This window comes from Macaca thibetana, chromosome 15, assembly GCF_024542745.1.
Source record: "Macaca thibetana thibetana isolate TM-01 chromosome 15, ASM2454274v1, whole genome shotgun sequence".
Taxonomy (NCBI): Eukaryota; Metazoa; Chordata; class Mammalia; order Primates; family Cercopithecidae; genus Macaca; species Macaca thibetana.
Window position 1 is genome coordinate 7,488,818 of NC_065592.1, and position 24,087 is coordinate 7,512,904.

Below are 24,087 nucleotides of genomic sequence, written 5' to 3' on the forward strand. Positions count from 1 at the left end.
ACCATGGCCTTGGGTGTCATGGCCCAGGACACAGGCCTTGGGCCCCAAGAAGGCAGGGAGCCAGACCCAAACTAAAGCCAGGGCCACACCCTGAATGAACTGGCAGAGTAGGAAAATTCTCTCTGCAGGGGAAAAAGGAAGATGACAAGGAAACTAGGAAGATGACAAGGAAAAAATTTCCCCCATAAATTAATAAGCACAGGCCTGTCCTCATGAATATTTTGGATCTGAATTTATTCTACATGCAAGACGGGAACTAAACTTCAAGCAGTCTGAGGTTTGGAGTGTCTTCCGGTGCCTCATGGAAATACAAGCTCATCCCCCAGGGAGAGACGGACTCCCGGCCTAGACACACTGATTCCCATGGATAAAGCTCTGACAAAGATGGAACTTGCAATGCAAAATTGCAAAACACGTGACACAACAAGCCACCATACATGAGAGCTGGAGGAATTAACAACTAACAGGATTTGCACCCCAGGGACTTCAGATGGTGGAATTCTGGTAGACAGAATCTAACAGAAGGATGAGAAGAAGACACAGCATTTTTGAAAGTTTGGCCTCTTGTTGTTTGGTTGGGATGCGGCCACAGGTGGTATTCAGACTTCCATGCAAGAATTTCATTTAGGCCGGGCGCGGTGGCTCAAGCCTGTAATCCCAGCACTTTGGGAGGCCGAGGCGGGTAGATCACAAGGTCAGGAGATCGAGACTATCCTGGCTAACATGGTGAAACCCCGTCTCTACTAAAAATACAAAAAACTAGCCGGGCGTGGTGGCGGGCGCCTGTAGTCTCAGCTACTTGGGAGGCTGAGGCGGGAGAATGGCGTGAACCCGGGAGGCGGAGCTTGCAGTGAGCTGAGATCACGCCACTGCACTCCAGCCTGGGAGCACAGCGAGACTCCGTCTCAAAAAAAAAAAAAAAAAAAAAAAAAAAAAAGAATTTCATTTACCACACCCAGTTCCTCTCATTCAACAAGAAACGTTTGCACCCCAAGTGTCAGCTGCCCAGGGGTCCCCAAATTCTGCATCTGTGAGGTTAGAATGTGTCTCTAAAATGCAGATTGAAGTGATACAAGCTCAGGTACTCCCTCCTCAACCCCTGGTTGGATTTCCTGCTCGGCCTGAATTCTGGGTCCCGATAGGACCCCTCTTCTCCCCTCCCCACCTGTGCTGGACAGCTCCCTCTTCCCTTCCTGGACTTTGGTGTGAGGTACGGCCCACTCTTTTCATTTCCCCAAACCATCACCAACACAAGACTATTGAGCAGGGCGGACTTTATACCAAGGATTGGAGGATAATGAATGGGATTCTGCAGCATGACACTGAAAATCACTTTCCATGCAAGAGCAAACATCCCCTGGTGTGTATGGTTCCCAGCACTGTGGGCCCTCCCCCGAACCCCGACTGCCTGGGGGTTCTGCCCCCTACCTCATGCTGTCTCCCCTCCACCCCTCCACCTGGGCATTTCTTGCTGGGTTTCCTGCAGCTTCTCCTCCCAGGTCAGCCTCGAGCCTCTGCTTTTCACACCTAAATAGTCCATCAGGATGTTCTGCTGAAAAAAGAAAAAAAAAAGCCAGTTTTTTCCCTAAGAGGAACTCTGCATCCAGCTTTTCAAATCACGTTTCCCCTTTCTGCTCTGCATTTATTGAGCACTGACTCTGTTAGAAGACCTGTGGGAAGGGCTAGGGACACAAAGACAGAACTGGCAGGTGCTGTCCTCACCTGGAGTGACCACATTGTCCTGTTCCTGGGTTCTAGCCTCAGCCTTGACAGTCCAGCCTCAGACACAAGATGCCACACACAGCATTCCAGTGGGCTCAGGGCACAGACCCACCACCCATGCACCCACGAATTGACACAAAGGCTGCACACACACTCACACACACACTCTCACACACACTCACTCACACATACACATGCACACACACACTCACACACAAACACACATGCACACACACTCACACAAACACACTCACACGCACACACATTCACACACACAAACATGCACACACGGTCACACACACTCATACACACACTCACACACACAAACATGCACACACGTTCACACACACGCACACACACAAACATGCACACACATTCACACACACAACCATACACAAGCACACACATTCACACACACACAACCACACACACCTATTCACGCAAACATGCACACACATTCACACACACAAACACGCACACACATTCACGCACACACACATTCACATGCACTCATACACTCACACGCACAAACACACACACTCACACAAACACACACACATTCACACACACACTCTCACACTCACACACACATTCTCTCCGTGCTAATTCTCGCCTTTGATCACGGCCTCTAGTCTGTCATCACCACTCAATGTTGACAAAGCAAAATAGAAAGAAAGAAATTCGGCCTGTCACTTGGACTCCCCCCACCCCCCACCAGGCTTGGCAGCCCCCACCCCCACCTCCGCCTTTGTATTATGGGTTTATGTCAAGGTATGTTGGATTCTAAATTAAATGTCAGCCCACTGTACATTTCTGGCTCCAGCCGTAGAAAATGAGGAGCCGGCGTTGGAGACCATCCAGTCGTTCAGCTCCCCGTGCCTAACCGTGAGGGGTGACAAGCCCATTGAATCACTGCACAGTAGATTTCCACGCCACAGGAAGCCAAGATACATTTATTTTTAATGATAAATGTGACTGTCAGAGTTAAGTTGAAACAGCTTTATGGTGAGAGCTGAGTGCCCTTGGCAGTGCGGGGCAGAGGCTGAGCGGATGGGGACCAGAGGTCCCGACCTTCTGGCCAGTCAGTCCCCCAGGCCCAGAGAGACAAGCACATTGGCTATTCTGCCCACGTCCGCTAAGCCCTGCTGAATGCTGGCTCAGCGCGCTCACCGGGTAACTCAGGCCCAGCTCTGGCAGACCAAGAGGCACCGAGGTACTGAAGAAAGAGAGATGGTCTCTGGAAGTGCACAGACTAGGGTTCAAATTCTGCCCCACTGGCCAGCCTCAGTGGCTCACGCCCGTAATCCCAGCACTTTAGGAGGTCGAGGTGGGCAAATCAGGAGGTCAAGAGATCGAGACCATCCTGGCAAACATGGTAAAACCCTGTCTCTACTAAAACTACAAAAATTAGCTGGGCGTAGTGGTGTGCGCATGTAGTCCTAGCTACTAGGGAGGCTGAGGCAGGAGAATCGCTTGAACCCAGGAGGTTGCAGTGAGCCAACAAGCCGAGATCTCACTACTGCACTCCAACCTGGCAACCGATAGAGACTCTGTCTCAAAAAAAAAAAAAAAAAAAAAAAATCTGCCCCACTAATGGCTGTGTGGTCTTGATCGAGTTACTTAACCTCTCTGAGCTTCTATTGCCTCATCTAGAAAATGAGGCTATTAATAACACTTACAGGTCTTGGGTGAGGATTGCTTGAAATAAGATGGTATTGCTAATGGTATTGATGTATCCAGCACATGGAAAATGTTTGGCAAATGGTAATTCCATATTGATTTTTTTTTTTTTTTTGATACAGTCTTGCTCTGTCACCAAGGCTGGAGTGCAGTGGCACAATCTCGGCTCACTGCAGCCTCCGCCTCACAGGTTCTAAGCAATTCTCCTGCCTCAGTCTCTGGAGTAGCTGGGATTACAGGAGTGCACCACCATGCCTGGCTAATTTTGTATTTTTAGTAGAGATGGGGTATCACCATGTTGGCCAAGCTGGTCTCGAACTCCTGATCTCAGGTGATCTACTGACCTTGCTCTCCCAAAGTGCTGGAATTACAGGTGTGAGCCACTATGCCTGGCCCCATATTGATCGTATCATCTTGTTAATTACACAATTACCCATGTCATGTAATTTACCTTTCTGAATCAGTTTCCTTACCCACAAAATGGGGACAACAGTGCCCACTTAGGGAGGTTGGGAGGATATAAGGTGCCCAGCACAGGGCTGAGCATAAGGGTGCTGCCAACAGGGGGCTGTTGGTCACGGCTGGCACCCTGAATGTTGTCCCCCTGTTTCCCTGGCTGCTGTTCCTTATCTCCCCTTGGGCTCTTGTTTCCACCCCTCCCATGTCGCCTTACTGCCTGCCCTGCACCCACTCCCTGCTAAGGGAGGGGTCCTGCATTAGGCCCCCAACAGCCGTGCCCCCATATTGAACCTGACCAAGGTCTGATTGGTTGGTACCCGACCAAGGACAGCTGTCTCTGGCCATCTGCCACCTATGATTGATATACCTAGTTCAGTCCTAGATAGGAGTTGCCCATTGGTGGGGCCGTCACATCCAGGTGACCTTGGAAAGGCAACATAGGAACAGGCAGAATTGGTGAGGCAGAGAGAGGAAGGTGAGCGGATGCGCAGAGAGTGAACAAGTGTACCAGACAACCTCAAGTCTAACCCCATGCAGCCTCCCGGTCCTGAGTTCCAGCACCCTGAGGTGCTGGCTCGTCCCTGACAAGGAATGCTCAGTCTTGGGCCGGCTGGAAAGCCCTGATTCTGTCCTGTCCCATCTGCTGAGCACAGCCAAGCTCGCCCCCAGGGCTCTGTGGCCATCAGCCTTGTCAAAGGGAAATTTGAGGGTGGAGGGCCTGTCTGCTCTGTGGGGTCGGCTGCCCTTTCTCTCGCACAGATCTTGGCTGTGGCTCAGCACAGACTTCTGGGATCCACTTCCACTTTATTCCTCTCCACCAATTCGGAGGCTCCAGGGAATGGGGGTGGCCCTCCCTTCTCCCAGAACGATGCCCTAAGTATGTCCGCTGAGTGCAGCCTGTAAAGCGCTGAGCAGATGCCTGCAGGCTCATGACAGTCTTGCATCACGGCTGACCCTTCTCCTGGGGTGTTAAGCAGAGGTGTCAGCACAGAGGGGGTGACAGAGTGAGACCCGCTCCCAAAGACACACATGTAAGGCACATCCGCAGGCTGGAAAGTTGAGGAACTTGTGGCTGAGCAGGTGAGATGATTCAACCTCCAACCTCCTCCAACACTCCCAGGAGGAGCCGCTAGGTGGCCCCGCTCACCTGTCCAACAGCGCTTCTGCAGGCCTGGAAGGAGATCCTCCAGAGCGTCCTCCCGTCCTCCGTCCTCCGTCCTCCGGTTTGCACCTGCCCAGGTACCCCCGGGTCACTCCCCGAGCTCCGCCTTCCCTTCTGTGGCCCCGCCATTGGAAATGCCTTTCCCTCAGTACCCAGACGCCTGGATGCTGCCTTCATGGGCCTTGGGGGTAGGCTCACACCCCTCCATCCCAGGATGCTTCCCTGACTGCTCGGAGCACACCCCCAAGACCTCCTCCGTTGGCTCTTAGCACCCCTCCCTTGGGTTCTCAGTTCAGCCCCCCACCCCCGCTCCACCCCCAGGGTGATCTTTTATCTGTGCACAAATGCGTCTGAAGTTTACATCCTCTCCCCAGACTGTGGAGTCAGAGCCTTGCGTTTCTGCCACCTGCCTGCTTTGTGCCTGTAACTGCACAGGTGTCTGCAAACCTCGCCACTCCCCACCAATAGGCAAGTCCTCGTTTACGAGGAAACCGAGGCTTGGGGATGACGTGGAATCTGCCCAAGGTCACAGCAGGAACACCTGAGCCTTGCTCTGCTCAGGTGCTGTGATGCACTGTGGCAGAGCCCTTCCGAAGCGTGTGCAGTTAACCCTTTGGCTTACAAGGGGAAACTGAGGCTAGGAGAGGTATGTTGCTTGCCCTCAGCCACACAGCCAGGGCCCTGTGCCCTCTACCACAACCTTCTTCCCAAGTCTGAGGGCCCTGTTAATTAAGCCCTGTTAATCAGTCACCTGCTGACCCTCTTAATTCATAGGAAAGGCCCAGGGGCGAGAAAGAGCCAGAGGCCAGAATTGGAACCTGGGTCTCCTAACTCCCAGCCATTGCTGTGGGATCCTCTCCAACTCCCGGGCCGCCTCAGTCCGGGAAGCCGGGATCCGGCCGCAGGTGAGGCCAGCGGTCGTCCTGGAAGGAAAAGGTGGCTGGGGACAAACAGCTGGTGGCTTGTGAATCCAGCGCCTGGCGGGTGACAGCCTCCTCGGATGGCACGGGGCCCAGGGAGTGCCCCAGCCCAGGCTGGACGCGGCCCCCACCCGCAGCCAGTCTGCCCTGCCGGTGCCGGACGCGTAGAGGGATCGGGAGAGGGACGAAGATGGGGCGACAGACTGGCAGCCAGTGGGGGAGAGACGGAGACGGTGCCAGGGAACAGCGCGGCGGCCAAGGCGCCCCGGGAGCCGGAAAACAGCTTTGGGGAGAAGCGGGGGCGGGGAACGGGGGTGTCTGTCTGGAGCTGGGGGAGCAGAAAAATATGGGGCCGCAGAAAGGGGCGGAGGAGGGGCGGCCGGCGGGCTCGGCGGGAGGGGAGCGCGGCGTCGGGCAGTGTGGGCGCCTCCCGGTCGGAAGCCACAATAGCAGCTCCTTCGCCGCGCAGATTAAGGACTTTGTCAATTACCTCCGAAAGCCGCTCCGGGCGGATTAAATGCTTTTAAAAGTGCTGCTGGTGGGAAGGGGCAACTAAGAAGCCCCCTCCCGGCACAAATCCCCTCCCGGCGGAGGAGAAGGCAGTGGCTGGGACCGCGCGGGGCGCGCCGGGGAGCGCGGGATCCGCCGGGAGCGCGGGCCAAGCGCGGAGCGGCTGGTACTCGCGACCACAGAGCAGTCGACTGTAGCAGTGGCGGGGACCCCCATTTCGCCCACGGGCCGCACGGGCCGCGCGGGCCAGGGGGCGTCGGGTGGGCTCTCCGACCGCCGGCGCGAGGGCACGCGTCTGCGGAAGCGGACTGGGACGCCCCCAGGACCAGGCTCACGCGTCGGGGTCGGGAGCAGGGAGTTCCCCGGGGACTGGAGACCCCACAGCTGGGTGCACTTGCCCCAGAACCTGGACCGAGACCTCGGGGGCCCGCAAGGGCGCACCTCCACCGAACCTGCCCCAGGTGCAGCCAGGGTCTTGGGGCGAGCTCTGCTCCTTGAGCCAGGAGGGAGCCAGGAGGAGCGCCGCGCCACTCCCCCGAGACGCCGAACCGGCCGGCAGGGGCGCCCTTGGGGCCCGCCCCGCGCACGGTGAGTTGTGCGAGTCCGGCCCGGGAGGAAGTTTGAGCAGAGACGCCGCCGGGGGGCTGTCAGGCCCCTCTGGGAGCCAGCAGGAGCAGGGCCGCCCGCGGCTGTTTGCTGCCCTTCGGCCGGCCGCGGTGTCTGGGGGCCAGTTCGGCCTCCTTTCTCTTGGCCTTTTCGGAGGCGGAGTTCACTATCCAAGTCCGCGGGTGTGAGCGCGCGCGTGTGTGTGTGTCGGGGGAGGCCAAGGGGAGCAATATAAAGCAAAGAGAGTCCGAGACCAGAAAAGACGCGGAGATTGAGAAGGAGGGAGGAGGGACGAGGGAGGAGGGAGAGGAGCGCGCCAGGGAGGCGCGGGAGCCGTGAGCGGGGACGGCGCGCAGCGCGAGCGGCGGGCGTTGGGCGGGCGGCTCTCGCGCTCCCGCTCCCGCTCCCGCCCGCACACAGCGGCGCGCTCATCCGCACACGCTTGCCCGCTCCCGGGCCGCCCCGGCGCGGGGCACAGAGGCGGGGACCCGGTGGACAGAGCGCGCCCCGCGCCCGCGCCCGCGCCCACCCCGCTGCCTTTGCGCTCCGCAGCGGCGCGTCGCGCCCGGCGCCCCCGCCAGTCTTACCGGAAGATGGTCAACGACCGGTGGAAGACCATGGGCGGCGCTGCCCAACTTGAGGACCGGCCGCGCGACAAGCCGCAGGTACGCGCGGGCGCTGGGACACTGGGCCTGGGCGGCTGGCCAGGAGGTGGCTGCTCGGGCCGGCGGGGCGGGCACCCAGTGCGGGGGCTGGAGTTTGGAGCGCACCCCTTCGAGGCTCCGGAGGCACGGGTCGGGATGGGGACCCTCCTCTCCTCCTCCCCTAGCCGAGGCTTGAACTCGAGGTTCGATGGGGGCGGCACCCCTGCAGGAACCACGCGCGCTTCCGGCCGGGTACCCTCTGTCCCCGCACCCCCAGCGACCCCCTGGTGCACGGGGGTGCAGAGGGAGTCGGGGACTTACAGTTCGCTGTGTGTCCACAGACAAATCAGTCCCCTTGCTGAGTCTCCGTTTCCTCGCCTCTCCAATGGGCATCTTAGCCACCCACAAAATCTCCACTCTGGGCGCCACCCTCTGTCAGGCACCTGGTCCCGAACCTGACCCCCTGAATCTCCTCTGCATCCTTCCCTCTTTAGCCAGGGCCCTGCATACAGTAGGGGATCAATAAAGATTCATCTCCTGCAGGAACGCTGGGTGTTTTGATTTTCTGACTTTAAGACGAGGAAAGCAGGGCTCCGAGACGGTTGACTCCTGCCTGAGGCCACGAAGCTCTGCTGGGATTTGAACCCTTGTCTGTGTGCTCCAGGGCTGGTTCATTCCTCCCTTCCTGCTGCCTCTTCGGGGGCAGTGGAGGTGGGGCTTGGAGGGTGCCCAGGGCTGTGCGGTGGAAGCGGGTGAGGGCAGAGCACCCGGGCTGGCCAGCAAGGAGGCTGGAGTCCGGAAGCCGAGGCGGAGGGGAGCCCCAGGGCTGCCCGGGGCTGGGCTGCCAAGGGACTGGGGCAGGCAGGCGAAATGAGGAGGCAGCTCGCTCACCAAGGAGAGGAAAGAGTAGGGCTGCCCATTTTAAATTTTAAATTTCTCCCAGACAGATGTCATTGGGGAAGGAACAGTTCGTGCTTGCAGCTGCAGGAGGGGGTGGCACGGGCAGCCCTTGGTGGTCCCTTCCCCTCAGGAGCTGCAACCTGCTCATTCTTCCTGGTGTGACACTGCTGTGGCACAAGGGCCCAGCCCTCTACGGTTTGCAAAGCCCCTTCCCATTCATCAGCATTACTTCACTTCTCCAAGCAGGCTGGGGGCCAGTGCGTCCCCACATCACAGACCAGGGATCAGAGAGGTTGGGAACATGCCCAAGTCACACGGCACGTTGGCAAGAGAGTGGAGATTCAAACCCTGGTCTAACCACACACCTATCCCACTGCTTCTCGTGGGCGGCCGGGCCCTCTAAAGGTTAGATCTGCACCTAAGCCCCCCTTCAAATAACAAGTTCCCTTCTGCTGAGATCTGACTTCTCCCCCTTAGCAAGAACTGTCTTAACTTCTAGACCTGTCCTCCAAGGCCATTCCTAGCCTGGCGCACTGTGCCTTCCCATTGGTCCCTTACAGGCAGTGACTGTTTGTTATTTGCCAACCCTGGGCCCCACACCACGCCGCCCCATTTCCAGATCTTTTCTGTGTCATCTTGTTTGCTTCCCCAGGCTTACACACACACACACACACACACACATACACACACACACCCCTTCAGTCAGCAACACCCTACATATACTCAAAACCTAACTCAAATGCTGCCACCTCCTCCAGGAAGCCTTCCCTGATGCCCTGTGGCTGTATCTCTAAGTTCTAGTCGTGTTGTAGCTTGTGCCACTCAGCTGCCTTGTCCTGGGCCCCTCCTGCATCAGGAGATCCCTTTGCACACACCCTCCTCTGGAGCCCATCTCTTGTTCTCTGCCCGGGCCCAGGCTCCATTCTTTCCAGGCAGCTCAGGTCAGGCATTGAGGATGTTTGCTGAATCGAACTGCACGAAGCTTCGGCCAGGAAGAGCCTCAGGAGACAGCCAGCAGGCACTGGTCTGTCTCAAGGGGAGGTGCCTTCTGGGGAATGTTTGAAATGTGGCTTCAAGGCCTCTGGACCGGGCCTTGCCTTCCTCTGTTGCTCCCTGAGGACACAGCTTTCAGCTGCCACCAGGCCACACAGCCCAGCTGTCTGCCCCTTGGCACTGGAGACAGCTTGAAGGCTGTGGCTCCTGGAGCCTGGGCCAATAGCAAGCACCCCCGCCTCCCCTCCCCACCCCTTTGGTGACCCAGCATGTAGACAGCCTGTTCCCTGTGCCGGCTCTGGGCTTGTTTGAAGCTTCAGACAAGAGGCAAGGCCCTTCCTGTGGCCACTGTCAGAAGAAAGAGAGAGCGCTGGCTGCCCTGGTTCCCTTGGGCCTGCCCTCCCTTGGGCCAGCCTTCTCTCCTCCTTTGCGGCCAGGTTCATCTCACCCGCTGACATGCTGTGTGGCTCTGGGTAAGTTACTCCCCCTCTCTGGGCCTGGGCTTCACCATCTGTAAAGTGGGAACAGCAATCTTCACTTCCTCCTCATTTCACAAGGGCTGTTATGAGGGCCACGTGAAATACTGGTGTGTTTTGCAAACTGTAAAGCACTGTATGCTTATGAGGAGGATGCCTCTCACAGCAGCCTGTCCCCTCCACAGGCTGGCTGTGTCCCGGTCTCCTCTCTGCCCACCAGGAAACGCCGTCTGAACATCTGGCTCCTACCAGAGGGGCCTGGCCGAGATTCTTTAATGGGGGATTTTCCTCTGGGAGCATAATGCCGATGCTGCACTCCAAGCACCAGTAGGTCACAGGCCACACCTCTCATTTCTTAGTCACAGGCACCCTAGGAGCTTGGTGGCAGGGATGATGAAGCCATTTGATAGATGAGGAAACTGAGACTAAGAGCTGGAGCGGGGACTCGAACCTGGGTCTTCTTGGACAGCAGACAAGAGCCTCTGTGGGAGGATGGAGGGAAGAGAGGCTGGCCGCCCTTTCTTGGTTCAGCCCACTCAGCCCAAGTTGGGGCTCCAGTGTCCAGGCTGTGTGGTTCCCAGGGCACCAAAAGCACCTGCTGTGAGTGGGTATAGCCCAGGTCCAGAAGTCCTAAAGGATCATTGTCTAAATGTAGCCATTTCTGGGGACACTGTGGGCCCCCTCTATCCCAGCCCTATCCAGCCTCAGCTCCTCTTTGCTGGGCGACCTTGGATGAGTTGCCAACTCGGACTTTGTTAGCGCATCCTCCCTCTCCCTGCAGATTGGACTTTGTTAGCGCGCCCTCCCTCTCCCTGCAGATTGGACTTTGTTAGCGCGCCCTCCCTCTCCCTGCAGATTGGACTTTGTTAGCGCGCCCTCCCTCTCCCTGCAGAATGAAGAGCCTCTCACACCCTTGGGGCAGAGTGAAACGATATTTGCCAGGAGTTTGGAGGTTGTCAGATGAAAGGCTCTAGAAATAGCAATGATTCTTCTGGTCTTGGAGCGCGGGGCAGGAAGTCACCCTGCAACCATCTCCGCTGGTCAGAGGGGCTTGTTTTTCCCAAGCCACCCTACAGGGAGGTCAACTTCCAACCCACCCCAGGCAAGATCGCTTGATGCTTTCAAAATTTGTAAGAACATTTCAGAAAGAAAGAAAGAAAATCTCTTGGGGAAGTTCTTCCTGATGTCTAACCTAAATCCCTACTGCATTAAATTTACTCAGTGACTATTGAGGGAGGTCCCACCTCATGCTAGGAGGTATAGTCTGGTGGATATGGTCTGTGCCTCAGGGAACTTAGAGTCTCTTGGGGGGCACAAGCTCACAGGTCAGAGGCGATTACAAACCATCATGGGTGCTAGAAAGATTTATGCCTCTTCTTGTCCCTTGGGGTTTGGGTTGAGGTCACTGTGATAGGCTTGGGGTTTCCCGAGCCCCTCCTTCTGAGCTCACTGTTTAGCCGAGGTGTGGTGTGGCTGAGGAGGCAGAATGGACAGGAGCAGGTGACTGGCCAGATGTTGAGTGAGGGAGGGAGGCCTGGGGAGGTGCCAGCTTTGTGGGGGCAGCAGGTGGGGTTGGTGCCATCCCTGAGTGAGAAATAGGAGGGCTCAGGTTTGGGGTGGAGAGATGCTGGTTTGGGCCTCAGTGGGCTTGAGGCCCCGGTGGGCCCTCTGGGAGGCCAGAGCTGTATGCTGGGGGGATGGCAGGCAAGACCCTTATAGGAAACATCTGGAGAACCCCTATCCATGGTTCAGAGCAAATGCTCCCAGGGAGTGAGACAGCTGGAGGGCTTGGATCCTCCAGGAGGGGCAGAGGCTGGGAGCTCTGTGGGGTGCTCTTATCCCCTTGGACACCTTCAGCCCCTCCTGTGCCCCTCCCTGTGGCCTGAGGCTCCAGATGGCCCTGGCAGGGTTCTTCTGAAGGGCCACCAGCGGGATGGTGGTTCCCGCTCAGATCTCACAGAACAAGCCTGCAGACCCCCTTCCTAAGTCTTTGGGACCCCAGATTGGTGAGCAGAACTACCAGCCCTTCACCCCCAGGGGTGTCTCCGGGACCCTCCCTCTGCCAGGGCCAGGGGCTCAGAGTTCAGCCTTTACTGGAAGTCGTGTGCCCAGCCATGTGCCAGCCGGGCGCGGAGTCGGCTCCTGGGGGACAGGAGGAATTTCCCCAAGGCTCTGGCCTGAGGCAAGGCCCAGTCCTGTCAACCCACGGAGCCCATAAGCCCCCGCCCAGGCTCTGTGCAAGCCTCTACTGGATCCAGAGCGCACAGGACCCCGCCACCTCCAACTTTCCATCTCCCAGTGCAAAGCCCCAGGATGTGTTTTTGTCATGCACAACAGCTGCCTGCCTTGGGCTGGGTGCTCTTAGGAGATGGGGGTGGGTGGCAGGAGGGGCGCTTAGCTGGGTCTAACCTGGCCTGGTCTCCCCTGGAGGGAGACGTTCTTCTTCTTACTTTCATCTGTGGAGTGTGGTCCCAGTCTCCCCCGGGGACTCCTGCCAGCCAGCTCCCTTAGGAGGTGAGGAGGAAGGGAGGTGTGCCAGCTTAGCAGAGCGCCTTGGCATCAAATCCCTTCCTCCTCAGCTCCCCCCCACCCCGCTTCCTCAGAACCCCCAAGGCTGGGGCCTCAGAGAAGGTAGCCTGGACAGAGGTCACCCTATAACTGAGGCACCCCCGGGGGCTGCCTGCCGCCCTCCTGGCACGAGCCTTATCCTCCTTTTGGCCAAGGCTTCTTAGGCAACCATGAACCCTGGGTGGGCACTGGGGGTCACTCAAGGAACCAAGCTGAGTCCCTCCAGCTGGAAGCTTATGCAAGTGGTCAGTGGCAGAAGTGGGCTTTGAACCTGGGGCTCCCGGCTTAGGACCTGGTCTCTCTCCTGCCCACCTGCCCGGGATGCCCTGTCTTGGGAGCTGGGGGCTCTCCCCATTCCGCGGCCCCCAGGGAGTGCACCCCGCTTGGCCACGCCAGGACGGATGAATCAGTTCCAGCCTCAGGCACACCAGTGGGGCTGCTCAGCGCCCAGAACCCCCCTTATTATCTCGGGCAGATTTCTTCGCAAGGCACGTAAACGGCAGCCCATAAAAGCGAACAGTACTTCATCTTTAAGGTGATCTCTGAAGACTAATTCTCCTCTGCTGAGTGCCCTGTTTCATCTCCAAGCTCTGCTGTTCCCTGCCTCCAGGGGACCCCCTGCGGCTTCCTCGAGCCCCTCCCCATTTTGGTGCCCTCTGCCTTCCCACCAGGGAGGGGCTTGAGTGGGAGGAGGGTGCAAGATAGGGCAGGGGTGTGGGAGTTGCAGAAAGGAGATGGCTGACCTCTCTGCCATGCCAGCCCCAGCCTCGCCAGCCAGCGGACCTTAATGCTACACAGTCTGGTGATGCGGCCCTGAGCTGCTCGGGGCAAGGTATCTCCCGACGGACTCCAAAAGCGTGCATGACAGGGACTTAGCTGCTGACACAGAGCTTTGTCTATCAAACCCAGCCATACTTTAGGCAGAGGAAGGAAATCATAGAACAGCCCAGTTAGCGGCCCTGGCACAGAGGCAATTCCGGAGTGCCCCAATCCTGGGTCCAGGTGGCGGTTCCAGTGCACCTCCCCCACGTGACTTTGGATGAGGGTCTTGTTCTCTGAGCCTCAGTTTTCCAATCTGCGTCGTGAATTCAACCATAGCCTCAACTGCATGGGGTTACTTGGAGAATTCAGTGATGGGAACATGGTCCACGCCCAAGGAATGGCAGTGATGGCGCAGCGCCCACCTGTCTGTAAGCTGCTGACCTGCAGGTGGCTGGGGGCTGGGGAGGGCCTGAAGCTTGCCCATTCTGTGCCAGGCTATCAGAGATGGGCACCGGGTCAGAGGCAGCCCTGCCTCGGGGCCCAGGGCCCAGCCAGGGTCATGAGCCTCTGCCCTGCCAAGTCAGGTAGATCTCAGGAATGCCTTTACCCCTGCCCCATGCCAGCTCCCTCCTGTCCATCTGCCTGTCCACCCAGCAGCGGCCATTGGGGCTGCTCTGTGCCAGGTGTTGAGCAGGTCCCTACCTGTGGAGGGGCTCCCAAGTTTCCTGAACTTGGGATTCACTAGTCCCTGAATCCTCAGAAGCTGTGCTCACAGCTTTCACAAGACACCCCGAAAGAGTTAGACAAAGTCAAGAATCACAGTCTATGCACCAGGCATGGTGGCTCGCACCTGTAATCTCAGCACTTTGGGAGGCCAAGGTGTGAGGACTGCTTGAGCCCAGGTGTTTGAGGCCAGCCTGGGCAAAGTAAGGAGTCCCTATCGCTACAAAAATTAAAAAAAAAAAAAAATTAGCCGGGCATGATGGTGCATCGTCCCAGCTACTCAAGAGGCTGAGATGGGAAGGTTGCTTGAGCCAAGGAATTTGAGGCTGCAGTGAGCTAGGATTGTGCCCTTGCACTGCAGCCTGGGTGACAGAGTGAGTCCTTGTCTCTTAAAAAAAGAATCCCGCCAGGCGCGGTGGCTCACGCCTGTAATCCCAGCACTTTGGGAGGCCGAGGTCGGTGGATCACGAGGTCAGGAGATCGAGACCATCCTGGCTAACACGGTGAAACCCCGTCTCTACTAAAAATGCAAAAAATTAGCCGGGCGCGGTGGCAGGCACCTGTATTCCCAGCTACTCGGGAGGCTGAGGCAGGAGAATGGCATGAACCCAGGAGGTGGAGTTTGCAGTGAGCTGATATCGCGCCACTGCCCTCCAGCCCGAGTGACAGAGCAAGGCTCCGTCTCCAAAAAAAGAATCGCAGTAATCCAAGTCCATAGAACAGGAACTCCCCAAGAGCAGGAGCTGGAGCTGACTGGTCCCCTGATACCTCCTCAGGATTGGCCCAGAGCCTGGTCATGGGGAGATCTAGTGAATGTGGAATAGATGATTGAATGAATGATTGAGTGAATGAAGTTGAAGGCCACAACAATCTGTCTTGTAAGCACCCTCACGGGGGGAGCACAGAGGAAGAGCCCTTCCAAGCTGGGGGGAGTGGAGGGGAAACAGTCAAGGAAGGCTTCCTGGAGGAAGTGACAGCTAGCTGAGCCCTGAAAGAAGAGAATATATTAGGCCAGTGGAAGAGGAGGAGGGGAAGCGGATGCTCCTGGCTAGCCAAGGGAGCAGTTTGTGCAGAGCTGGTGCAGGAAAACTGTGCATTCAGGTCTGGCTGGAGTAAATTGTCTTGATGCGTGGAGCCTGGAATGGACGTAGCCCCCAAGGGGCCCGGGCAGGCATGGAGCACTGAGTCCTGGCAGCCGCATGACAACAGCGACAGACCAAGGAACTCTCTTCCACATCCTGAAAACAAAGCAGATCTCTTTGCTGGGGATCTGCATGTCCAGGCGCATGTCCCCTCCACCCTGTCCTCTTTGGGTGCCAAGTAGGTCATTTGGCAGGTCCTTGTAGAATTTGAATTTACAAAAATGATTCTTTCCTCTGCCTCATCTTCTAGGTAGTAAGATACAATGATGTAAGAGGCATCTATCGCTGTACAGTGTATCACTAAGAAAGCAAGCAAACTGTCCATTACAATTGTAAGACGTCCCCCCATGTTGGAGATGCTAAAACGTGAAAAAAAAGAGAAGGTGCATCCCAGCATTGACGACACACAGAAATAACACTTTGGGTGGAAAAAAAATGTCCTCCAGATGCTGTATGCACATTGATCATGGGATAATAAAAGCCACTAATATTTATTGCGGGAGCACAACGTGCCAGGCACAGCTCCAAGCGCTTTAATATACGAAGTCATTTAAAGACAAGTCTCAAATTCAGAAAGTTGAAAATGTGGGGAAAATGTGTCTGAGAGCTGAGGAAATTCAATCATAGGAGGGGCCTGGCCTGGGGAGGAAGGCAGGAGGCTTGGGGCCTAATCCCAGTTCTGCTTTTGTTTGCTGTGTGACTCTGGGAGAGCCCCTTGCCCTCTCTGGGCCTCAGTTTTCCCTCGTGTGTAATGCTCAGGGGCTGTAAGCAAGTCTGCCCAGTGAATCTGGGCCTCCGAGAGCATGTGCAATCACACTCTGGCACCTCCATTCACCACAAGCTGTTCCTCGGCCCTGGCTTCTGGCCAACACAGTTTTTGTTTTTTGTTTTTTTTTTTTAATCGCGCCTGCCGTTCGTTCCCATTTTGTTTGTTTGTTTGTTTGTTTTTGAGATGGAGTCTAGCTCTGTCTCCAGGCTGGAGTTCAGTGGCACGATCTCAGCTCACTGTAACCTCCACCTCTCAGGTTCAAGGGATTCTCGTGCCTCAGCCTCCCGAGTAGCTGGGACTACAGGCATGTGCCACCACGCCCAGCTAATGTTTGTATTTTCAGTAGAGATGGGGTTTCACCTTGTTGGCCAGGACGGTCTCGATCTCCTGACCTCGTGACCTGCCCGCCTCGGCCTCCCAAGTGTTGGCCTTACAGGCGTGAGCCACCGCGCCCGGCCCCGTCCCCGGTTTTGAGATATGGCTTGTTCTGGAGTGACAGCCACTTGTTGCCTCAGCGCCCCTCCTCCTTGGAAGGCAGCAGGCCTCTTCTCCAGGGTGGCCTTAGGGCTACCTGGCCCAGCAGGTTGGCATTTGCCCTGCCAGAGGTCTGCTCTGTGAAGAGGTAGAGGAAGGAGAGAGGATGGGGTGGGGTGTGGGGAGGAGGTGCCTGGGAGCCCCCATGTGCCCTGGGGACTGGAGGACAGTGGGACAGAACACGGGATGTGGCCGCCACTGTTGGAAGGGACCTTCCGTGATGGGTGCCCACTACCCCAGGGCACTCGTTCCAGAGACAGCACGAGACCATCTCTAGCATCGCTGCTGTTGCATCACATCTGTCTCTGACCCGTGTATAGAGAGGTGGGTGTCTCTGTATCGCTCTATTTTACAGGCGAGGAAACTGAGGCTCAGAGAGGTGAGGCCCCTCGCCCAAGGTCACACTGTGGGAAATGCAGCTTGGAGGCCTGAGCCCTGACCCGTCTGGCTGCAGAGGTGGGATCTCCACCTCCAGCCCTTACTGGGTGGTATGGGCTCCACGGGGGCCACACGGCTGCACACACAGGTGACCATGGGTCCTTGGGCTGTCACCGTGCAGGGCATGGGGGGTGGGGGGCAGGCGGCAGGGGCGGCGAGAAGGAAGGCTTGGCATTCTGCTTGTGTCTTTTTGTCTTTCTGCCTCAGTTTCTATTTCCCATCCTCTCCATCTCCATCTCCCTGCGTCTCCCTGTGTCTCCCTGCATCTCCCTGCGTCTCCCTGTGCCTCCTGGTGTCTCCCTGCATCTCCCTGTCTCTCCCTACGTCTCCACCTCCCCTCTGGGGCCCTGTCTCTCTCCACTTTCTCCCTGAGGCGCTCGCTGTGTCCCTCTCACTGCATCTGTGCGTGTCCCTGTCTCCCTGTCTCCCCTTGGACTGTCTCAGTGCCTGTCTCATCTCAGTCTCTCTGTGCCATGCCCTCGCCCAGCCCCCAAGAAGGGGCTCCTCTGACCCCAGGTATGCCTCTAATGCTGGCCCCTTCTCTCTCCTGTTTGTCTGTCTGTCTATGTCTGTGTGTCCTGGGCGGGCCTGCAGCGGCCTAGCTGTGGTTACATGCTGTGCACCGTGCTGCTGGCCCTGGCTGTGCTGCTGGCCGTGGCTGTCACCGGTGCCGTGCTGTTCCTGAACCACACCCACACGCCAGGCACGGCGCCCCCGCCTGTCGTCAGCACTGGGGCTGCCGGTGCCAACAGCGCCCTGGTCACTGTGGAGAGGGCAGACAGCTCCCGCCTCAGCATCCTCATCGACCCGCGCTGCCCCGACCTCGCCGACAGCTTCGCACGCCTGGAGAGCGCCCAGGCCTCGGTGCTGGAGGCGCTGACCGAGCACCAGGCCCAGCCACGGCTGGTGGGCGACCAGGAGCAGGAGCTGCTGGACACGCTGGCCGACCAGCTGCCGCGGCTGCTGACCCGAGCCTCAGAGCTGCAGACGGAGTGCATGGGGCTGCGGAAGGGGCATGGCACGCTGGGCCAGGGCCTCAGCGCCCTGCAGAGCGAGCAGGGCCGCCTCATCCAGGTAGGGCTGGGGTCTGCGTCTTGGGGTCTTGCTAGAGGCAAGGGGTTGGTGCTGCCACGTGCCAGGCGCCTGATGTCCACAGCCTCACTTAATCCCCAAGTGCCCCAGACAAGGGGCTACTGCTGTTCCCATCTACAGACAAGCCCATGAAACTCAGGGAGGTGCAGTCACTCATCCAGGGCCGCACAGCTACTGGGAGCCAGGATTCAAACCCAGTTTCTTTCCCGGTGACCCTGGGTAATTGTATAGCACCCCACGGCATTTGGCACTCAGTCAAATCCAGGGCTCGAGGGCTTCCCCAGTGCTCCAAGATGCGGGCGAGGCAGGGCATTGCGCCCCCATCAGCAGCAAATCGAGGCTTAGAGAGGGGATGTGACTTGCTAAAGATCACGTGACTGGTCAGTGCTACCCCATCAGAGAGAGCCGCACCCCATCTCTCCACGACCCTCCCAGTTCACTACCATGCAATGCCCACAGCTTCCCAGGGACAGAGATACCAGTCCAGGCAACCCAGCCAGACCCCTAGCCTGTCCCAAACCACCTCCACCCTCCCCACCCCTGCCCCCAGCCAAGCTAGGCTCCAGCCAGCTCCAGGCGGATCTGGGTGAAGATTTTCCAACTTCAGCTCTGAGACCACACTGGAAGCACCACCCACAAGAAGTTCCTCCTTCATAGGATGAGGGACGTGGGATCATCTCTTCTGCCTCCACCCTTTTCCAGGACAGAAAATGGTGGCCCAGAAAGGGGTGGTGATTTTTTTCCTGGGTGCCATGGCCGGGTCAGACCTGGAATCCAGCCCCCTTGGAGCCCTGCCCAGCCCCTGGCCCTGTGCCACATCCTCCCGGTGACTCAGATCCATGGAGGCTAGGAGCCAAGCCCCTGCCCCCTTGGGCGCCCCAGCCCCTTCCGCCCCACCTCCCAGCAGCCACTGGGAGAACCAGGCATTTGGTCACTCAGCGCTCATGAGCAATGGGCCCCTTCCCTGCCTCTGAAGGCGGCAGCTGGAGAAATTACAGTCCTCATCACCCTGTCTGGGTGACTGATGGGAAGGTGGCTTCCCCTTCCCGGGGTAGAGGGATGTTTAGACTGCCTTCCAGCTGCCGCCCGCCCCCCGGCTGCAACTTCCCCAGGCCTCATCAGCAGGGCTGGGGGCTAGGAGTACCTCCTGACTTTCTGGCTGAGCTGGGACCCCTACCTCACTCCAAATCGCCCAGCCCCTGGTCAGCTCAGGCCCAGTTCATGAAGGCGTGCCCTTAGAGCTGGGGTGGGGAATTTAGAAGGAGGGACCCCAGAGTCCTGCCCTCCCAATAGCCTGCGCAGAGGTACAGAGTCTTCCCGCAAGACTAACAGCCTGTCTGGGCCCAGGAGCGCCGGCTCACCTGACATATTTACTCCCCCAAAAATGTTTGATTTGACTCATTCCCCACAGACTGGATGATTCAAGAGACAGTGTGTCTTTATGTTTCATTCAGAGGCAGCGAGCCGTGCTCTTAACTCCTCCCTTCCAAGCTTCCCAGACCCTCAGTCGATCAGACGTGGGTTTCTCAAAGCTGTGCCTGCAGGCACCTTGGGTTGGAATCACCAGAGGTGTTTGTTACAAGGCAACTTCCTGGCCGGGTGCAGTGACTCATGCCATAATCCCAGCACTCTGGGAAGCCGAGGCGGGCAGATTACCTGGAGTCAGGAGTTGAAAACCAGCCTGGCCAACATGGTGAAACCCCGTCTCGACTAAAAATATAAAAATTAGCCGGGCGGGCGCCTGTAATCCCAGCTACTCAGGAGGCTGAAGCAGGAAAATCGCTCAAACCTGGAAGGCAGAGGTTGCAGTGAGTCAAGGTCACGCCACTGCACTCCAGCCTGGGCAACCGAGCGAGACTCTGTCTCAAAAAAAGGAAAAAGCAAGTTCCTGGGCCTCATCCCCAACCCCCTGCAGCCCCCCGGACGGGGGTGGTTCTCATGTGTAGGACCTGAGGCCTGCTGGTCATGGCTGAGCTGAGCCGTTCTGCCCAGAGGGTCTGAGTCCACAGAGCTTAGATCCAGTCTAGGCCCCATCTGTGCCAGCTGTGGGATGCTGGGCAGGTTGCAGCCCCTCTCTGGGCTGGTTCTTCTGACCCATGAAAGGTGCATAACACAGTCTATGCTGAGGGGATATTGGAGGGCCTGGCTACAGGGCTTTGTTGGCTCTGTCACCGTCTGTACCATCAACATCTCCTTATTACTATAGTAGAAATTGTTTGTGAGCTGAAATTTAAACCTATAGGGAACCACCATGCTACTATTGAAAACTCCCTTTTATTTTATTTTATTTTATTTTATTTATTTTATTTTTTTCTCTGAGGCGGTCTTACTCTGTCACCCATGCCAGAGAGCAGTGGCGCGATCACGGCTTATTACAATCTCCACCTCCTGGGCTCAAGCAATCCTCCCACCTCAGCCTTCTAAGTAGCAGGCACTACCAGTGTGCACCACCATGTCTAGCTAATTTTTTTGATTTTAAAAAAATGTTTTTGTAGAGAGGTCTTGCTGTGGTGCTCAGGCTGGTCTCAAACTCCTGGCCTCAAGCAATCCACCCACCTTGGCCTCCCCACGTGCTGATATTACTGTGTTGGGCCGAAAATCCCTTTTCTGATAGGAATGATAGGTCTACACCACGTGCTGGGCTCTGTGTTGACGGCACTTTGCAGCCCAATAACCCCAGGAGGTTGGTACATTTGTTATCCCATTTTATTTTATTTTAATTCATTTATTTATTTTTTTGAGACATGGTTGTATCGCTCTGTCACCCAGCTGGAGTGCAGTGGTTCGATCTCGGCTCACTGCAACCTCTGTCTCCCGGGTTCAAGCAATTCTCCTGCCTCTGCCTCCTGAGTAGCTGGGACTATAGGCACGCACCACCATACCCAGCTAATTTTTTTTTGTATTTTTAGTAGAGACAGAGTTTCATCATGTTGGCCAGGCTGGTCTCAAACTCCCGACCTTAGGTGATCCACCCGACTTGGCCTCCCAGAGTGGTAGGATTACAGACCTGAGTCACCGCGCCCGGCCTTGTTATCCCATCTTATGGAGAGGCAGACTGAGGCTCTGAGTGGCAGGTGCCTGTACAAGCTCGCTCACACAGCTAAGCAGTGCTGGGGACAGCAGCTCTGATGCCACTACCTCTAAGCGCTGCCCAGCCTTCCCCTGATGTGCCTGTGCAGCTTGGCGAGTAGAGACCCACTTCGCCATTAATTCAGGGCATGTTTATATGTACATTTTCAACTTTAATCATCTGCTGGTTTAAACGGAGGTCTTCCCTGCCCGTTAGCAAGAGGGAGGAGGCCGTGCCTGAGTTTTCTGAGTGTGTTGTGGCTGTGTTGACTCAGATAAATGGGCAGCACCGGTGTGATTTAACCAAGTGATCTTTGCCGCACACACATCGCAGGGCAGCCCCCACCTGCCGTCTTCCCTCCCGCCCTGGTTTGGGGGTGCTCCCTCTGTCCCTCTGTGGGGCATGAGCTCGTCTACAGGACGCTGCTGTGACACCCAAACGCTCTGCCTGCTCATCTCTGCTCCTCTCTCCTCCCACCTCATCCCTCACTGAATCACCTACTCAGCCGAGGGGAAACTGACAAGGAAACTAAAAGCTTTGCAGGGCCCCTGCCTCTGGATGAGCCGAGAATCATATTTTGTAAACTGCCGGCACTGTATATTTCTATTTTCCTTCCGCGAATGGGCTATTATCTGACAAGTGACAGGTTCGGTGTGTAAAGATCTGGCCGACTCCACGCTCGCTGGCTGGCCAGCTGTAGCTTGCTCGCCACCCCTCACCCTCCACGTGGTCCTGCAGCCTCCTGCAGCCCAGGGTGGGGGCAACAGACCTCAGACCCTTCAGGCAGCCAACACAGGCGGAGGTGCTGGGGGACAGCACTGCGCTTGCCAAACTGCAACCCCAGGGCTGTGATGGAGGGAGGGGTGGGAGTGAAGGATGGAGAACAACGGCTGAGCTCCCCAGCCCAGGCTCTCCTGAATCCCCCCACTCAGAGAAACAGGGCTCATTATCCTGGGTTACTAAGGCAGTGGAGACATGGAGAGATTCAGACACTGTTCCCGGGTCACGCAGCTAGTGAATGGGGGAGGGATTGGAGTGAAAACACAAGACAGTCAACACCAGAACCTGGGTCCAAACCACCACCCCGTCCCCATCCTGACCCTGGTCTCCTACACGAGAACACAGCCCCGGGCCCCTTTCCTGCCAGCCCGCCCTGAGGAAGTGGCCTGAGTCCTGGTCCCTGCCCCCAGTGCCATCCTTCACTCTCAGGGATCTCTCTTTCGGGGCCTCAGTTTCTCCATTTGTCACAAGAGATGACAACCCTAAGTCCTCCCTCTGCGGCGTGGTGGGGGACCCAGTGAGCTCATGGACGTCAGAGAGCCACAGAAACTCAGAGTGGTGTTTGCATGGGGAGTGGGGGTGGGATGGGGAAGACCTGTTGGTCCAGAAGCCCTATGGCCTCCCCAGCCTCAGGGCACCCCTCTGTCAAGTCCAGATCAATCACTCCTGCCTCAGCAGCCTTGCTCAGGATCGGAAGAGGCAGCGGTGGGGATGTCTGGTAGCCTGGAAGGTGCTGTGGGAACTTGGTGTGCCGAGTACCCGGCCGGTCCTTGCCGCTGTGCTGGGCACCTCCCACGTGTTGTCACTGGTCCCCATAACAGTTCGGCCAGGCCAGGGGAGAGGAGGCGTGGTGAGGACACTCACCTCCAGTCCTATAACTGGCAAGTGGACGCGCTGGGCTGAAGCTGGATTTGCCCAACGCTGGGCGCTGTCTCCCCGCACGGCGTGGCCTCCTCCAGTTTACCGTTCCCTGGGCTGAGCACGCAGAGATGGCTGAAGAAGACAGCCTGGGGCAGTAGGGGTGGCAGGTGCCTGCTGGAGCTTCCTTCCCTTCCTGCCTGCTCCCCGGCCCTCCCAGCCCTCGAGGTCCCAGAGCACAGGCTCCATCATAACCCACTGGCCCCTCAGACCACCTTGGACAGGGACCCAGGGGGCAGGGCAGGGCGGGGGCTACCATTGAGCCAGGAGCCCACCTCTGCCTCAGGAGAGGGCCCACTCTGGCCAGTGACCTGCTATGTGCTCCACCCAACCCCCAACAGAGCCCCTGCTCCCTCGGCTCATCCCCTGTGTCCGCAGCTTCTCTCTGAGAGCCAGGGCCACATGGCCCACCTGGTGAACTCCGTCGGCGACGTCCTGGATGCCCTACAGAGGGACCGGGGGCTGGGCCGGCCCCGTGCCAAGGCCGACCTTCAGAGAGCGCCTGCCCGGGGAGCCCGGCCCCGGGGCTGTGCCACTGGTGAGTGGGGCAGGGGCTGCTTTCCTCCGGTGACTTGGGTCCCAGCTGTAGGGAGTGGGGAAGCTGGGGTGAGGGTTCCCAGCCATGAGACTTCCAGGGCCCGACCCTGCTTCCATGTGGCCTGCACTTAAGCCCTCTTGGTCCATTCTCCAGATGAGGAAAGTAAGGCCCAGAGAGGGTGATTCTCTCACCAGGCCTCAGCAGGGAGTGGCAGAGCCAAGGTCGGACTCCAAGGCTGGTGCTCTCTCAACCCCATGGGACCCCCACATGCGTTATCGACGGACAGACAGTGTGGGCGAGGGGGCTGGGCAGGAACGCGCTGGGGGCCGCAGCCACCCTGACGGCCTTGCCTGCCTCAGGCTTCCGGCCCCGAGACTGTCTGGACGTCCTCCTAAGCGGACAGCAGGACGATGGCATCTACTCTGTCTTCCCCACGCACTACCCGGCTGGCTTCCAGGTGTACTGTGACATGCGCACGGACGGCGGCGGCTGGACGGTGAGTGTCCCAGGCCGGGCGGGCAGCAGGACAGGCACCGGGGACCTCGAGGCTGTGTACGTGAACCTGGGCGTTCTGAGCAGCCTCCCACCCAGCCCTCCACCGTGCACCTGTGGACTGGCCCCGTCCCGGTGCCCTTTGGCCTGGCCTGACCCCACCCCTACAGAAGAGGGGAACAGGGGACT

The 24,087-nt window shown here is 57.8% G+C and overlaps 2 protein-coding genes across 3 annotated transcripts in view; one reads left to right on the forward strand and one right to left on the reverse strand.

The window, feature by feature from the left end:
• AIF1L (allograft inflammatory factor 1 like) overlaps window positions 1-24,087 on the reverse strand; it is an 803,784-nt gene that overhangs the window by 190,969 nt on the left and 588,728 nt on the right. The window lies entirely within an intron of this gene.
• Window positions 7,413-24,087, forward strand: part of FIBCD1 (fibrinogen C domain containing 1) — a 38,460-nt gene continuing 21,785 nt past the window's right edge. Inside the window, exons 1-4 of one of the 2 annotated variants that reach the window (XM_050760139.1) lie at window positions 7,413-7,724; window positions 17,603-18,082; window positions 23,247-23,406; window positions 23,766-23,902. In XM_050760139.1, the coding sequence (XP_050616096.1) occupies window positions 7,653-7,724; window positions 17,603-18,082; window positions 23,247-23,406; window positions 23,766-23,902 (849 nt within the window). In that variant the 5' untranslated portion in view covers window positions 7,413-7,652. Of the gene's footprint in view, window positions 7,725-9,865; window positions 10,070-17,602; window positions 18,083-23,246; window positions 23,407-23,765; window positions 23,903-24,087 lie in introns of those variants that run through there. The other variant, XM_050760138.1, reaches the window with a different exon arrangement.